This window comes from Sphaeramia orbicularis, chromosome 14 (assembly GCF_902148855.1).
Source record: "Sphaeramia orbicularis chromosome 14, fSphaOr1.1, whole genome shotgun sequence".
NCBI lineage: Eukaryota > Metazoa > Chordata > Actinopteri > Kurtiformes > Apogonidae > Sphaeramia > Sphaeramia orbicularis.
The window spans coordinates 48,543,869-48,561,339 of record NC_043970.1 but is presented as its reverse complement, the minus strand read 5'-3'; the positions used below and the strand labels follow the sequence as shown (position 1 = coordinate 48,561,339).

The window sequence follows — 17,471 nt, the reverse complement described above, 5'->3', positions numbered from 1 at the left end:
GGAAGCAAAATTTACAATATTTTGAGGCAGGGATTGAAAGACAGGGTATGACCAATTAGTTTATTGAAAGTCATGAGAATTTATTTGCCACAAGAAAATTGACATAATTACCTCCACCAAGGAGGTTATGTTTTTGTCAGGGTTTGTTTGTCTGTCCGTTAGTGTGCAACATAACTCAAAAAGTTATGGACAGATTTGGATGAAATTTTCAGGGTTTGTTGGAAATGGGATAAGGAAGAAATGATTAAATTTTGGTGGTGATTGGGGGGGGGGGCCCACTGATCAGCCTTGGCGGAGGTCTGCGCTCTCCGAGTGCTTCTAGTAGAAAATGTTTTTATTCTATGTGTCCTCCTTCTTTCTCAATAACTGCCTTCACACGCTTCCTGAAACTTGCACAAGTGTTCCTCAAATATTCGGGTGACAACTTCTCCCATTCTTCTTTAATAGTATCTTCCAGACTTTCTCGTAATAGTTTTGCTCATAGTCATTCTCTTCTTTCCATTATAAACAGTCTTTATGGACACTCCAACTATTTTTGAAATCTCCTTTGGTGTGACGAGTGCATTCAGCAAATCACACACTCTTTGACGTTTGCTTTCCTGATTACTCATATGGGCAAAAGTTTCTGAAAAGGTATGGATAATAGTGTTAGGTATGATTATGACATCAATATATGTTTGGTTTCAAAACAATTGATGTAGTGCCTGCTGAGAAAAAACAACTAAATGTTCATTGTAAATTTGGCTTCTCCACCCTGTAAGCTACTGGTAACTTACTTCGACGGAGCAGCTCAACTCGACAGAACACCGGCGCTGGGCTCTCTCTCTCTCTCTCTCTCTCTCTCTCGCTCCTCCTCCTCCAGTGATGCCAGCATCCAGAGCGCACACCTCAAGGTGCGCATCCGCTCCACCCCACTCCACACAAGTTGCTACACGCCAGTGGGGTTTTCGTTAGCCTTTTGTTAGCTTTTCTCTTTTTGTTTGGCCAGGTGGATCCGGATGTCCTGTTTTCGCTTTTCTTTCGTTAGGACTTATTTTGTGGTTTGATTTTTTTTTATAGGGTAGCCGTATGCTCGCTGGCAGCTTCTACAGCCCTGTACAGGGTTGGCCTGTCCAGCGCACCATCCTTATGTTTAATTCGCCGGTCCACTCTGGTCTTTTCTTTTGTTACTTTGGGCACAGGGTTTAAAAGAGGTTTTGATTCTGCTCAATTAAAATCAGCTTGTTTTCAACAAAAGAAGTGAATCGACGAAGAACGAAACAAAAATAAAGCAAATATAATAAAAAAAAAATGTTCTTTTGATCTATACCCTTTGACTCTGGTGTCTTGTGTAAATATGTTTCGCCTTTGGGTTGTAACAGCAATGAAGGTGGAATCGATAAGCAGAATAAGCAGGCAGGCAAACGATTCCAAGGATTCGAGCTACTGGGATCCGGTTCTCAATTCCCATCCCTGCCCCCAGCTGGATTAACATGGAGGATTACGAGGGCTGTTCAATAAGTTCATGGCCTCACCCAGAAATACTGGTTGTTATAATACAGGATGTTACATTCTTTTGTGATGGGATAGTGATGCTTGAACATCGATGGACCAAGTGCATTGCTGTAAATGGAGATTATGTTGAAAAATAAAATATAAATTATCAGTCTGTGTTGTTCTGTTCTGGGTGAGGCCATGAACTTATTGAACGGCCCTCGTACATCATCTGCGGTCTAACAAACTGCTTTACACCAACTTTAATATTCACATTGCTTTATTTGTACAAAAATTTACCCAACATTTATACAAAAATATTCTTGTGCAAGTCAAAATGACCAAGTTATAGTCAAATACACAGTAAGACAGCCACAATAAGCTTTTCAATTCTGTATATTTACTGAAAACACTGACACTTGACTGCTATTGTCATTTCTTGGTTTTATTAAATTGTAGAAAAATATTTGCACTTCTCAAAAAAAAAAAAAAAAAAAAGTGTCCTTCGTAAAATAAAGTTTTCTTTAAAGAGTAAGTGCATTTTTTGGTATATGTGTCCCATTTCTGTAGTAAACGTGCAGAATGTCCAGGGGTCTGTCTACGCACTGGCTGCAACGCAAGGAATGAAACTCCCAATATTGACAAAAATAAGAGATGTACAAAAGGTGAAAAAATACGGAGCGCTGGAATCCAGACGACTGTGTTTGACAGAAAGACGAGATTGTCCTTGAAATCCTTTTTCCCTCATGCTGCAGTCGGTCCGATCAGATCACACCCTGAGGACACACAGTATAAACAGTGAACATGACGGAAACACGGTCAGAAGTTAAACTGTTGAAATAACTGCGGCTTGTATTTACCTCCACCTTCACCACAGAGCTGTAGGAGTGGATTCTGTTGTTTATCGTGTGTTCAGAGCAGCTGATACTGAACACACTGGATCACTGCTGCGCTGGGAAGGCTCCTGTATCCATTTATCTGGAAAACATGAGGAGAAAACACAAAGGCTGAAGTCGGAATGGTGTTTCCTCAGATTTCCCTTGTGTAGATTGATGCAACATGATAGAATATGAGTTTAACACTTTAGCACTACAAAGCCATACAGGGTGGGGAAGCGAAATGTACAATATTTTGAGGCAGGGATTGAAAGACAGTGTATGACCAATAAGTTTATTGAAAGTCATGAGAATTTATTTGCCACAAGAAAATTGACATAATAGAAAATGTTTTTATTCTATGTGTCCTCCTTCTTTCTCAATAACTGCCTTCACACGCTTCCTGAAACTTGCGCAAGTGTTCCTCAAATATTCGGGTGACAACTTCTCCCATTCTTCTTTAATAGTATCTTCCAGACTTTCTCGTAATAGTTTTGCTCATAGTCATTCTCTTCTTTCCATTCTAAACAGTCTTTATGAAAAGAGAAGAGAAGAGAAAAGAGAAATGAGTGATAAGTTTGGTTTTCACTTCCGCTGGCGGCGGTCTGTACCGCTCCGTACACCCGCTGGTATTCTCATTCTGTTTACGCATCCGCCAGCATCTGGAAAACGGATGGAATGTACGAATGCCTTCAGTTTTGCTCAGTTTGTGGCCTATTTTTTTCAAGTTACTTGTTGGTTTATTATTCATTTTTGTTCATTTTGTTCATCACTTTGGCTGTTTTTTTTTTTTTTTTTTTACCTCTGCCAAAGAACGGTGGAGATTATTACCTCTGCCAGGGGTATTATTGTGATCACTTTGTGTGTTTGTGTGCGTGTTTGTTTGCATGTTTCTTTGTATGTTTATTTGTTAGCAAGATAACTCAAAAAGTTATGGATGGATTTTCATTAAATTTTTCAGGAAATATTGATACTGGCACAAGGAATAAATTATTAAATTTTGGTGGTGATGGGGGGGGGGGTGACTGATCTGCCTTGGTGGAGGTCTGCTTTCTCCAAGTACTTTTCTTGTGTTTTCATTGGGGTTTGTCTGTCTGTCGGTCTGTTAGCAAGATAACTCAAAAAGTTATAGATGGATTTTGATTAGATTTTCAGGAAATGTTGATACTGGCACAAGGAATAAATTATTAAATTTTGGTGGTGATGGGGGGGGGGTGACTGATCTGCCTTGGTGGAGTGCTTTTCGAGTTTCATTTTGTTGCTTATTTCAACCCTTTTTTTTTTTTAAATCATGCAACTAGGGCTGTAAGAAAATATCGGTTCTGTAATATATCGTGATATTTCATTTCACAATACTGTATCGATATTAAAAAGTACTGTATTGATATTTTTAGGTGTTTATTCAAATGCAGATATTGTGCAGGTTAACTTTTTTTTTGTCTTTCTTTTTTGTTTATGTTTTAGTTATTATTATTTAACCCTTTCATGCAATTATGAGAACCTTGGTCACAGTATTTGTGTGTTTTTATTGCTCTTTAGGCATGAAAAAAACATGCGATTTAGTTTTTTTTTTTTTTTTTTTTTTTTTTTTTTAAGGAGTTACTAAACTGTCCACTCAGCCGGACCCCATGCATTTAATTTTTCAAGCAATGAAACATGTATTTAAAACATAATATCAGAAAGTGATATGGAAAAGTATGCAATAAAAACATTTTTAATGCTGCTAATCAGATGTTTTCCCACATTTTAACATACTCTAATACTAGTTATTATTCATTTCATGGAGATAATACGCAAAAAAAACCTGTTTTGTTTGTTGATTTACACTAAAACATGTCACTGCAGATCAGGTTTATCAAGAACAGCATAGTTATAATAATGGTATGAAATGCACTGTATGGGATGATGCATAAGTGTCCACTGTGTTGGCTGATATGGAACTAAAACAATAAAACCCATGAATATACAAGAGAACAGCTGGAGAATAGCTGTCCACTGTAGTGACCTCTGTGCATGAAAGGCTTAACACTGTTTTATTAAATAATGTTAGTTCCTTTGTCGGGATTGAACGAAAATAATGTTCTCATGTTAGTTCTGAACTAATAGAATATGAACATTTGAACAGGATCTTAAACTGTAATGTCTGTAAAACAGAATTTCAGTTTGAACACAGGAACATTTTGTGATATAACATTAGATCCTGTTGGGATCAAATAAAAATGTGTTTAGTATTTGTGCATATTTCTGGTGTAAGTCCATTCTTCCAGGAAATAATCATTTAAAAAAGAAACAAAACCTATAAAAAAAATTGCCTTTTTAACAGTATCGTGATATATCAGGATATATTGCATCATGATCCTAGTATTGGGATTTGTATCGTATCGCCAGATTCTTGCCAATACACAGCCCTACATGCAACTGCTTTTTGGAGTGTTAAGGCTTAGTGTATTTTTGTTGATTCTGTAATGGGCTGTGCCATTTGTGATTGTTGTATTTTTGTAGTTTTTTTGTTCTCTTCCTTGTGTGTGTGGGTGTGTTCTGTTTCTCTTTCCCTCCAACAGATAGCAGCTGATTGAGGATGAGCTGCAGGAGTGGTATTGGTGTGCTGGCTGCTTCTGATTGGTGCTTTGGAGTTGAGCCGGGAAATTTAAAGGCCGGATCTTCATTCCTCGAGAGACTCCTCTCATTTCATCTCCCATTCTGTGCAGACCAGCCATTTGTAATTTTTTGTTTTAACTTTTGTCAAACCAGTGATACAAGGAGGGAATCTTTTTCGTTAAGTTTTGTTTGGTAAGACGGATGTATTTTGGTTTCCTTCGTTTGTTTTTGTAGAACATTTTGATTCCCTTACTTGATTTAATTTTTCTTTTTTTGTAAATAAATATCTCATCCTGCAGTGCTGCGGTTGCTGGTCATTTTTGATAGTTTGCTCCTGTTTGTTAAGGGACATGGAGGGAGGGGAGTCTCATATCATGTTGCGTCTCGGCAATGCCTAGACCGAGCGTAACAGGAGTTTCAAAAAATGTCAAAAAGCAGCTGGACTGATTTAGAAAAAATGAGCCCAAAATTCAAATCCTTGTTCTTCAGTGTGTTCTAGTTCACAGTTCATGTTCAACATCCTAAATCTGTTATTGATGTACATTCTGAGTGCCTTATTTAGTAAAAACCTGTCAAACTTCAACTCCTCTTTGTCTTTTTCTGTTATTCCACCTGTTTTGACCCTAAAACACACAGTAAAACAAAACCACTGAAGTAAAAGAAGACAAACGCATACTGACAGCAGCTTTTATGAACCTGAAACAGACCAGGGTTAAACTTCACTAATCCGTTCTGTTGACGTTACCTATTTAAAGGTGATCACTGTGTCATGATCTGGTTCTGTGGAAGACGTCTCAGCTCACAGTGCTGTGGCCTCAGTTGCTGCCGTTGCGGTTGAAGTATTCCAACACGGTGGCGTTGGTTCTCTCAAACAGCCACTGCTGGCTCAGAGACGACGGGTCGCACGTGCTCATGAAGACGCGGCGTTCGGTCGGACTGCTGTCGATGCAGCTGTTACTGACGGGATGATACAGGCTCTTATCCTGCGGAAAATGAAGACCAAGTTCAGCGTTAAACGACAACTGTCATCCACTCATCACAGGCGTCTGTCAGGGAACATCCGTTTTTTTTTTTTTTTTTTTTTCCGTCTGACACATCTACACTACAAACAAAAAGTTAAGGACACACTGTAAAAAAAAAAAAAAAAAAGTAATTTAACAGAATTTTAACCATTTATTTTACAGATTTTTCCTGTATTTTTAAGATACAGGAAAATATCAATGAAATGACAAAAATAGACTGTGATTTTACATGTCAAATGTAAAATAACATGAAAAAACTGTAACTGAGAATAACCAAAAAATTTCCATTTTTCTAAAAGAAATGTTTTCTTTTTTCACAGGAAAAATACAGTTAAAATACATTTGCAAATGTATCATGATTTCACAAATATTTCTTTTCTACTTATGAGATTAAACTATTAATTTAAAGTTTAAAACTGTCCAAAAAATAATAAAACGAGATAAAATTACTGACAATTAACCGTAAAAGAAGTATTTGTTCTGTGAATTTAACAAGGCTTGTTTGTTAATTGACAAATATATTGTGTAATTACAGGAGGTTTCACAACAAAAATGTTGAATAAATCCGTTTTTGTGAATGTATAACATGTACTGTATAAGCACTGATAAACTGTCCAAATACAGTTTTTATCAGTGGATTGTACAACTTAGTCTCGTTGAAAATTATTTATATATATATTTATAGGTAATTTGATTGTTTTATTACCTGAAAATATTCTTTATTAAACATTAAAAAGTTAAAAAAAAAAAAAAAAAAAAAAAAAAAGCAAAATCTCATGTAAAGTTAGGGCAAAAAAACTGTATTTTAATTATGCAAAATTACCGTACTTTTATGAGATGGTTATTTTCCGTTATTTAACAGTAATTTTTTTTTTTTTTTAACTTTTTTTTTTTTTTTTACAGTGTATTTTATAATTTTTTGCCTATTTTTTTTCCACTTGGGATTCTTGCACAACGCTTTTTACTTTTTTGTGTATGAATTGAAACACATTTTTTTAATAACCAAACATAGTTTTATTTACATATGGCAAAAACTACAAAAGAAATGACCCCCCAAAAAAAGAGAAATATCCTTAACTTTTTGTTTGTAGTGTAGGAGAAACTCTGAAACTCGGGAGGTCTGATCTGTGAAATCAAGTCTCAACTTCTCTACTTGCCACTGCCTTTTACTTTCTAAATTCCTCAGAATCCATCTGCGCCAAAAGTGTTCGATGAGTCAACTTTAACCCACAGAGTTTGAGTAATGTGTTGTTTTTCTGCTGAAGAGGAAATAATTACTGAAAAAAAACAGGCGACTTCAGACTGGAGAATTAAATCGACTGTGTGCTGCTGCGGCTTCTGAACTCTGACGTCCACTGAGTCGGATTTCCACACACACTTTGCCAAAGCAACAACAACAACATTAGAAATGTGTAAAAACACGTTTGGTTAATTATTAAAATGTTTATGGGAGAAATTCGTCCAAAAAAAAAAAAAAAAAACAGTCTAAGAAATTAACATGGACACTCAATTAGGGAAGTGTCGCAGTGTTCATTTCAATTTTTCTTTCATCAGTCTAAATAATTGGCTTTGATAGTTTGGTTTTGACTCGTTTACATTTTATAAGAGGTGATCAAATTTGGCTCGGATCATAGATAACGATTTTAACTCCATTTCTGAGCTCTACTCCCACTGCAGCTTCCCCCCAGGATGTACCTAATGATGATCTCAGATAAATGCAAAAAAAAATTATACTCTTGCTCGGAGCCATCCCATAATTAATGCATTTTTAATAAAATATTGGAGCCAAAAATTGGACCAAAATTGGGACAGGAAAAGCTACCTTGGTGTCAGTGCATTTGATCTGAAAACACAGTTGTAAATGGTCTTATATGCCGCTATAAATTTGACGATCCTAGTGGTTTTTCTATTCCAGACGTGGATTTTTCATAAATCTCAGTCTCATTCCAGGTTTTGTACGTAACCCATCGTGTCCACTTGTGTTACATGCAGAACCTGCCCAGTTAAATGCATATAAATCACGAGTCATTTTGCAACAGCGGTCATTTTTGCGAAACACTCTGCTTTGCATAACTAGTTCAATTCCCAAAATGTACCTGTGAGAGACTAAATAGATATTTAAAAACATAGCAGCATGTAATTTTCGTGTCTTTTTGACCGTGTTACATGCAGATTTTTGTATTAAATATAATGTAAAATAATATAAAAATGTGTTTTATCTGAAAAACAGTTTCTCTTTTATCTCAGTAAGTATTTATTTTTAAAATAGACCCAAAGTGCATCCAAATTTGCTTCAGAACATTAGTTTATATCTGGTTTGAATTTTTAGCCTCCATGTCCTGTTTTTAGGGCAAGTTTCATAGAAAAACCCAAATACAAATATGGGCCAAAAACTGTTCTAAAAGATGGTTTGGGTAGAAACCCTCACCACTCACAAAATCTATGAAAGAGATAAATCAGTGGTTTCCAACCTTCTTTGACTCGTGACCTCATTTTAACATCACAAATTTCTAGCGAACCTGGACATTCAAAACAAAGACTTTTTTTTTGTTGAAATTAATTTGTTTCTGATCATGTAATAGTTTGCTATACTATGTTGCAAATTAACATTAATTTTCGATGATATTTAGGCTATATAATGTGTATTATTATGGACGTTCCATATTATTATGGAGGCTATTGTAGTTACCATGGAAATACTGGTATCTTCTACAACATTAATTCACCAGTAAAACCCATGGAGTTGGATCAGTGACAGGGGGTGGAGATGCTTGTTTTTACATTCAGTTATTGATGTCTTTGCTCCAAAAAGTCACTTTTTCTTCAGTTTTCTCTGTTTTTGATATAATAACACTTAACTCTAATCCAATATTTTGCGAACATCTGCAAGATGAGTAAATTAAATGCAGGAAAATGCATGAGTTTCACTGAAAAAACACAAAATAGAGGGTAATATTATAATAAATGGTGATAAATCGTTGAAGAAAGGTGAAATTAGAGGGAAAAAAAAAAAAAAAAAAAACTTGTCAACTGGGTCTTTATGAGTTAAGTCAAATCAAAAATTACTTAGATCAGTGGTTCCCAACCTTCTTTGGCTAGTGACCCCATGTTAACATCATAAATTTCTAGCGAACCCGGACATTCAAATGGAGACTTTTTTTTTTTGCTAAAATTTTTTTTTTTTTTTTTGGATCATGTAATAGTTTGCTATACTATGTTGCAAATCAACATTAATTTTATATGATATTTAGGCTATATTATGTGTATTATTATGGAGGCTCCATAGTTACCGTGGAAACACTGGCATCTTCTACAACATTAATTCACCAGTAAAACCCATGTAGTTGGATCAGTGACAGGGGGTGGAGATGCTTGTTTTTACATTCAGTTATTGATGTCTTTGCTCCAAAAAGTCACTTTTTCTTCAGTTTTCTCTGTTTTTGATAATAACACTTAACTCTAATCCAATATTTTGCGAACATCTGCAAGATGAGTAAATTAAATGCAGGAAAATGCATGAGTTTCACTGAAAAAACACAAAATAGAGGGTAATATTATAATAAATGGTGATAAATCGTTGAAGAAAGGTGAAATTAGAGGGAAAAAAAAAAAAAAAAAACTTGTCAACTGGATCTTTATGAGTTAAGTCAAATCAAAAATTACTTAGATCAGTGGTTCCCAACCTTCTTTGGCTAGTGACCCCATGTTAACATCATAAATTTCTAGCGAACCCGGACATTCAAAATGGAGACATTTTTTTTTTTGCTAAAATTTTTTTTTTTTTTTTGGATCATGTAATAGTTTGCTATACTATGTTGCAAATCAACATTAATTTTAGATATTTAGGCTATATTATGTGTATTATTATGGAGGCTCCATAGTTACCGTGGAAACACTGGCATCTTCTACAACATTAATTCACCAGTAAAACCCATGGAGTTGGATCAGTGACAGGGGGTGGAGATGCTTGTTTTTACATTCAGTTATTGATGTCTTTGCTCCAAAAAGTCACTTTTTCTTCAGTTTTCTCTGTTTTTGATATAATAACACTTAACTCTAATCCAATATTTTGCGAACATCTGCAAGATGAGTAAATTAAATGCAGGAAAATGCATGAGTTTCACTGAAAAAACACAAAATAGAGGGTAATATTATAATAAATGGTGATAAATCATTGAAGAAAGGTGAAATTAGAGGGAAAAAAAAAAAAAAAAATCACTTGTCAACTGGGTCTTTATGAGTTAAGTCAAATCAAAAATTACTTAGATCAGTGGTTCCCAACCTTCTTTGGCTCGTGACCTCATTTTAACATCACAAATTTCTAGCGACTCCAAACATTCAAAACGGAGCCTTTTTTTTTTTTGCTAAAATTAATTTGTTTCTGATCATGTAATAGTTTGCTACATATCACAGGTGTCAAACATGCGGACCGGGGGCCAAATCCGGCCCGCCGAAGGGTCTAATCCGGCCCGTGGGATGAATTTGTGAAATGCAAAAATTACACTGAAGATATTAACAATCAATGGTGTCAAAATTATTTTAATTCAGGTTCCACATACAGACACATACAGTCCAATTAGATTTCAAGTTTGTCAGACCAGTAAAATATTATCATAATAACCTATAAATAATGACAACCCCAAATTCTCTCTTAGTTTTTTAGGTGTAAAAAAGTAAAATTACATGAAAATGTCCACATTACCAAACCATACTTTTACAAAAAATGTGAATAACCTGAACAAATATGAACAAACGAAAATGTCTTAACTCTTTCAATGCCATGGGCCGATTAAATCGGCTTTACGAATACAACCTTTAAAGTGCCACGGGCCGATCAGATCGGCTTTGGAGAACACGCCATATTTGTGTACAAACAAACCATCCACCCCCATTTCTTTCTCACATTTCGATGACGTTCTTTCTGTGTCCCCCTTTTGAGACCAGACGGGAATTTGAGGTCACGCGACCGAATAAATTATGCAAATTACGATCCATAATGAATCGGCTGCGTCCGGTGCGTTTTGAATCTAAGTAGCAATCGGTCGGATGTTACCGAGCGGTTTTTGACCAAGGAAGAGCTCGCGTTTCGTTTTCTGCTTGGGAAATTTTATGAATGAATTTATGAATGAAATCATATGCAAATTAGATGGCCATTTTGTAGTAATATCGTAAACACAGCGATCTGTCAAAACAGTCCCATCTGCTAGAAAATGAGTTCTGATGACGATTCAGACTTCGATTATAAAAACGACGCGAAATACTGAAAAACGGCCAAATTCTGTGGCACTTTTAAGGCTTATTAGCCCCTTAACTGTCTGGCACCGAAAGAGTTAAGAAAAGTAAAAGCAATTTTACCAATATTCCGCCTGTTACTAAATGTTTTGTGCGATTGTAATGCACATGTGTGAACAATAAACTGATAAACCAAGGCACAATATTGTTAAAATTGCATTTGTTTTTCTTAAGACAATTCAAGTTGTTCATGTTATTCAGATTTTTAAGGAAAGTTTGTAGATGTAAACCTGATAATATAATTTTACTTTTTTCACTGTTATTATTTTACTGGTCCGGCCCACTTGAGATCAGATTGGGCTGAATGTGGCCCCTGAACTAAAATGAGTTTGACACCTCTGCTATTTTTACTATGTTGCAAATAAACATTAATTTTAGATGATATTTAGTCTATATAATGTATATTATTATGGACGGAGGCAGAAAAGCCAGGTGTAGATTACTGCACAAAGGGAGAATTTGATTTTCCTTGGTCAGGATATGTACAGTCAGTCCAGCTCGGATTTACAAGGCTGACAATGAATACTGAACAAACAAGAACTCAAACTATGAATTATGAAAGAGCTGCAGCATCTGAAACTGACCACAATGAACATTTGACAGATAAACAGAACCACAGTGCTTCAGTTTCAGCTTCAGACTTTGTCATATTTTTTATGTATTGGGATTGTCTCTTTCAACTCACCATGTACTGTATATCTTTATAAGTAAGTTTCTTTTTTATTTTTATCAATTACTAGAAATTTCAGGTGACCCCATTAGAATTCCAGGCGACCCCAAAGTTGAAAAACACTGATCTAGGGTAAATGGGAGATGTCAACAGGTGGGATGATGGGGGGGGGGGGGGGGGGGGGGTCGACGTAAATGAACATGATACAGGGCATGTGCCTATTTTTAGTGTCATTTTAAGTTCACACTAAAGTATTTAAATAAAGTATTTAAAGAGGAAACAATATCTATGAGTGTGAGTCAGAAGCAGAAAAACCACAAGGACTTCTGAGTAATCTAAGGAGCTAAAGCTAAGTAGTAAACAGAGAAGTATTTTGGAAAGTAGCGCTCACTGCACTGAACAGCCCAGAATATCAGTTATATTGAACCATCTTCTTAATCATCATGTATCAACGTCACTCGTGCTACGTCATGCGTTGATAGGCTGTAAAGAGGCACGTGAGACAATGTTTTGCTAATAGCCGTGCATTAAAGGGGTCAAATTATCGCACATTATGGGATTTTTGGAATTATTAATCGTACAGAGAGTGAAATTATCATACGTCTGGCAACGCTGACACACAAAAGAGCCAATGGAACTTGTGTTTTGCTCCATTTTCCATTTGACAGATAAACAGAACCACAGTGCTTCAGTTTCAGAGTGTCATGTCTTTTATGTTTTGTGATTGTCTCTCTCAACTCCCAATATATATTTTTTATTAGTACATTTTTTTGTTTTTTTTATTATCAATTGCTAGAAATTGCAGGCGACCCCACGTGGTGTCCCGACCCCAAGGTTGAAAAACACTGTGATAGAGAATATAAGGCAAGGCAAGTTTATTTGTATAGCACATTTCAGCAACAACGCAATTCAAGGTGCTTCACACAGGACATTGAAATAAAAGAAACACATTTAAAACATTATAAAAGAAACATGTAAAAGGTGATTAAAAACAGCAAGCAAGAAAACAACACATAAAATAAAAAAATAAATAAATAAATAAATAAATAAATAAATAAAATAGAATAGAATAAAATAAAAATAAAAACACACACATATTAAAGTAAGAGTTGCAGTGTATAGTTTCAAAAGAGAATATAAAATTTCAAAAGCCTTTTAGTCAGCGGCAGCAGTGAACAGGTGAGTCTTTAACCTGGACTTAAAGGAACTCAGACTCTCAGCAGACCTGATATTTTCTGGTAGTTTGTTCCAGATATATGGAGCATAGAAACTGAACGCTGATTCTCCATGTTTAGTTCTGACTTTGGGAACACAGAGCAGACCTTCACCAGATGACCTGAGTGGTCTGGATGGTTCATACTGGACTAGAAGGTCTCTAATGTAATATAAAAGTCCTTAGAACCACAAAACCAATGACTTAGCAGAAACAAAGACAAAAAAAAACAACAAAAAACAAAAAAAAAAAAAAGGGGGGGGGGGTCCTGAAATAAATCAGAATTCAATACCACTTGTTCTTTTTTTTTTCCCTTTCAAGGAAAAAAACACAGGGAAACCAAACAGAGCTGTTGCCTCCTCAGAGGTCAAAGCCGACCTGAACACTGAGTTTCATCCTCCTTATCTCCTCTTCCACTCAGGACAATCACCCTCAGCTGCAGTGGGAACACAGGTGCATCCACTCACACCTAAACAGAACCTGAACACTACGTCTGCCCGTGACGTTTTACATGTGTTCAAATACAGATTTTTCACAATACTGATTTATTTATTTATTTAATTTGTCTCAAACTTTGAAGGAAAAAAGAAAAAATAAGAGCAAGAAGTCAATTACGTATGCACCCATCAATGGTCATTAATCATAGAAAAAAGTAACGAAATGCAATAAATTTAATATAAATGTCAGGTAAAATTTGCTTAGAGGTCTTATTTCTGTCTTTGTGCATAAGAAATCAATCTAAGTGAATCCCCAAAGGAACTCTGTGTTGGTAAATGCAAGTTCTGCAAATTTACAGGATTTCAGTTCTGTTCAACATGTTGATGCTCATATGAACTATGTTTTCAGCTCAAAAATGTCCAATTTCATCACAATTAATGCTATATTTTCATGTCACAAATGGCCAAGTTATATTTGAACTGAATTTACCTGAAAAACAAATATTCTATTCTTTTAGATTCCCCAATTTTTCTTACAAGATTCTCTCCTACATATCACATGTTTTATTTTTACAGGTTCAGTATGGAGTATGGTGCTGATCCATCCTGATTATGTTACGGCGATACATACATGAAGAATGTCACACGTCACTTTTTAAATCAACAGTTTTCTAATAATAAGCATTTTTATAAAGAAATAACAATTCTATATTGTTATTTACTCTTTAGTATGATGATAAACTATTCAATAAATAATTCTGATCCCAGTTTTTGCACAGGGATCATTAGTGTAAACGGTGACATGGCTGCCGAGCATCAGTATGATGGGATCCGTAACAACCATGTCACATCCGTCCACTGACACATTTTGTGTTTTTGTTTCAGCTGTTATTGTTTTAGATCCACAATACTAACATTTATGAATAAGAGGAGAATTAGCAATAGTAATTACATAAGTTTACTACTAATAAAGTATTGGTACTGACCAGATCATCATGGGTAATGTCACGTTCGTCCACCAGCAAAAGTTTTCACATACACGTGCTATTCAAAATCCAATATTTATGAAACTATAGCTTCCACTGTCAAAGAATATCAGTAGTCTGTGCACAAATGGATTAGCATTATTTCAACACAGTTCTATACATTTCTTACAACTGTTTTTTTTTTGACAAAAATGGCCACTCATTTCACCCCCTAAGTAAATTTGTTCTCTTTTTTTTTTTTTTTTTTTTTTTTTTAATAATGGATAATTTTTTGGGCCGTTCTGTTCTTTTTTTTTTTTTTTTCTTATAGTGGATAATTTTTTGGGCTATTCTCTTTTTTTTCCTTATAGTGGATAATTTTTTGGGCTGTTCTCTTTTTTTTTTCTTATAGTGGATAATTTTTTGGCCTATTCTTTTTTTTTCTTAAAATGGATCATTTTTTGGGCCGTTGTTTTTTTTTTTTCCTTATAGTCGATAATTTTTTTGTGCTGTTCTCTTTTTTCTTATAGTGGATCATTTTTTGGGCTATTCTTTTTTTTTTTCTTATAATGGATAATTTTTGGGCCGTTGTCTTTTTTTTTTTCTTACAGTGGATAATTTTTTTGGGCTGTTCTCTTATTTTTTCCTAATGGTGGATACTTTTTTGGGCTGTTGCACCTCTGGGCCACCATAGCTTTTATTTACACTGTATAAACAAAAGTATTGGGACACATTTAATTTAGGTGTTTTACTGCTAATAGAGGCTGGGGCTACAAAACAGTCAACAAAAGTCATAATATAATTTTATATTATAATAAGTATGACAATAAACATTTTTATTTCCTCTTTAGGGTGACTTTTGTTTACCTGCACTGACAGGTAAACAGTGCAAAAGAATTTCATTTTTATGTAATTTTACTCCGTGAAAAAAAAAAAAAAAATCATGTGTAAATTTGTGAAATATTTGTCATATTCTGACCATAAATATAACTGTCTTTTTCTTCCTGAGTAACAGCAGAAGAAACCAAAGTCATTAAACTTAAGAGAAATATTGATTTTTGATTTATTGTACGAATTATCGACAACAGACATGAACATTTTTATAATAACATTTGAAATCAACAGGACGGAGACCATTAAGCCATGATGTGTCCCATTATTTTTGTTCATGTATTGCGTGTGATTTCATTTCGAGTCAAATGTACAGAAAACATAAGTTCAGTGGGTCTTTGAAAAGCCATGAAGCTTCTAGAAATTGATGTCATGACTTTCTAAACCTCAGAATAGCTACTTGCTGTTATTGCGTGTCATCTGGAGGCATATGGTGGCTGTGTTGTCACATGGGAGAAGTTTGCCCTCAGGGCTGTCTGACAGATTTATCATATCTCTCATTGTGCTGTTATGAAAGTTCTATTTTAACCTAAAGCTAACTGTCTAGTTTTGGCACCTCAACCACACCACAACTGAAAATAAAATTAGGAATGATAGAAAAAAAATAATATAAGTTTTTGGTATTTCCGCCATAACTCTGTATTTAGACGCTCTTTTACTCAACACTGTGGGAATAAATTATTGAATAAATTACACTGGTCAACAACAAATTTATTGTTTAAGTTTTTTGAGCTGATTTAGGATCATTTTGGTGTGCTGAATCCAAAAATCACATTAATTTTCCTCAATCAGGTCAACTTTCTGAACTATGCTACATATTGGCTTTTTAACATTTTTGCTTACATTTATGGGCATTTTTACATCATATGATACAAAATTCTTTCATATTTCTTGCAATAAACGAGTTCCAAAGATTTTACTTTTGCCAATTTATGATTAATGTTTTTTTTTTTAATATTACCGGTGAATGAAATGGCTTCGACTAGAAGATCTTGCAAAAATAAGCCTGACGTATTCTACTACATCTGCGGTGAATACACCATTGTACCTAACAGGAATCAAGTCACAAGTTTCATAGTGTGCTTACCAATCTTATTTTGGTATTAATTATTATATTTTGTGAGAAGATCAAATTTTTCTAAATCAAATTAGCAAAAAAGCCTGACCTGATTGAGAAAAACAGATGTCATTTTTGGATTTAGCGGTGCAAAATGGTCCTAATTCAGTTTAAAAAACCTAGACAACTTGCAAAAAACATTTTTTTGTAACCCAGTGTAATCAGCCAAGACCTTAGAGAAAATGACCTCCATAAATCCCCAATGGGTACGGTTACATGATGTTTTTTAAATCTGATTTATTTTTCCAGAAGAAATTAATTCGGAACAAAAATATTTTCTCTTCCGTTTACATGGAAATGTTAAACCCGAATAAAGGTTTACATGAGGTATTAATGAGGTAGATAAGTGAGCAAAAGGGTTTGCGCTGCAGTGCTCACGTTGCCGTGTTCTCGCAGCCCTTCTGTTAGCTTAGCTTAGCATAGTCACTGCATTTCCATGGTCACACGTAGCCAGTTTTTTAAAGGTGATTTTCTGAAATCCGATTCTCTCTAATTATTTCTTTAGATCCGCGACTTACTACACTCATACAATCTTGGGACTGTTGTGTTGACGGAAGTCGTAAAATCTTTTTGTTGGAAGGGATGCATGCGCTAAATTAGCTTTGCTTTACCGTTTTAGCTTTGCATTAGTTTTTATTTCCCAAGATTTTATTAGTGTAGTAATGCCACGTTTCCACTATGTGGAACCAGCCCAACTCGGCTCAGCTCGGCTCGGTATTCCTGGAGAGCGTTTCCATTACAAGATACTACCGACTTTAAAGTACCTGGTCGTCATAGTGATGCAGCGCGTTACTTCCGTGTCGTCTGTTCAGAGAGTTGCTGATAAACTCGCTTGTTGCGTGTTGTCTCGTCTGAATTTTTACGTCGGCCACCAAAGACTGAATCTCCTCGACCAACCATGGTGTAGTTTTGGGCTGT

The 17,471-nt window shown here is 35.1% G+C and overlaps 1 protein-coding gene across 1 annotated transcript in view; it reads right to left on the bottom strand.

Annotated features, from left to right (window-relative positions):
• Window positions 1-1,735: 1,735 nt before the first annotated feature.
• The window catches only part of LOC115432778 (polypeptide N-acetylgalactosaminyltransferase 10-like), a 268,778-nt gene continuing 253,042 nt past the window's right edge, over window positions 1,736-17,471 (bottom strand). The window contains exons 12-14 of the mRNA XM_030153782.1: window positions 5,692-5,929; window positions 2,334-2,451; window positions 1,736-2,249 (exon numbers count right to left, since the gene is read on the bottom strand). Coding sequence (XP_030009642.1) covers window positions 5,762-5,929 — 168 coding nt within the window. The 3' untranslated portion in view covers window positions 1,736-2,249; window positions 2,334-2,451; window positions 5,692-5,761. The remainder of the gene's footprint in view (window positions 2,250-2,333; window positions 2,452-5,691; window positions 5,930-17,471) is intronic.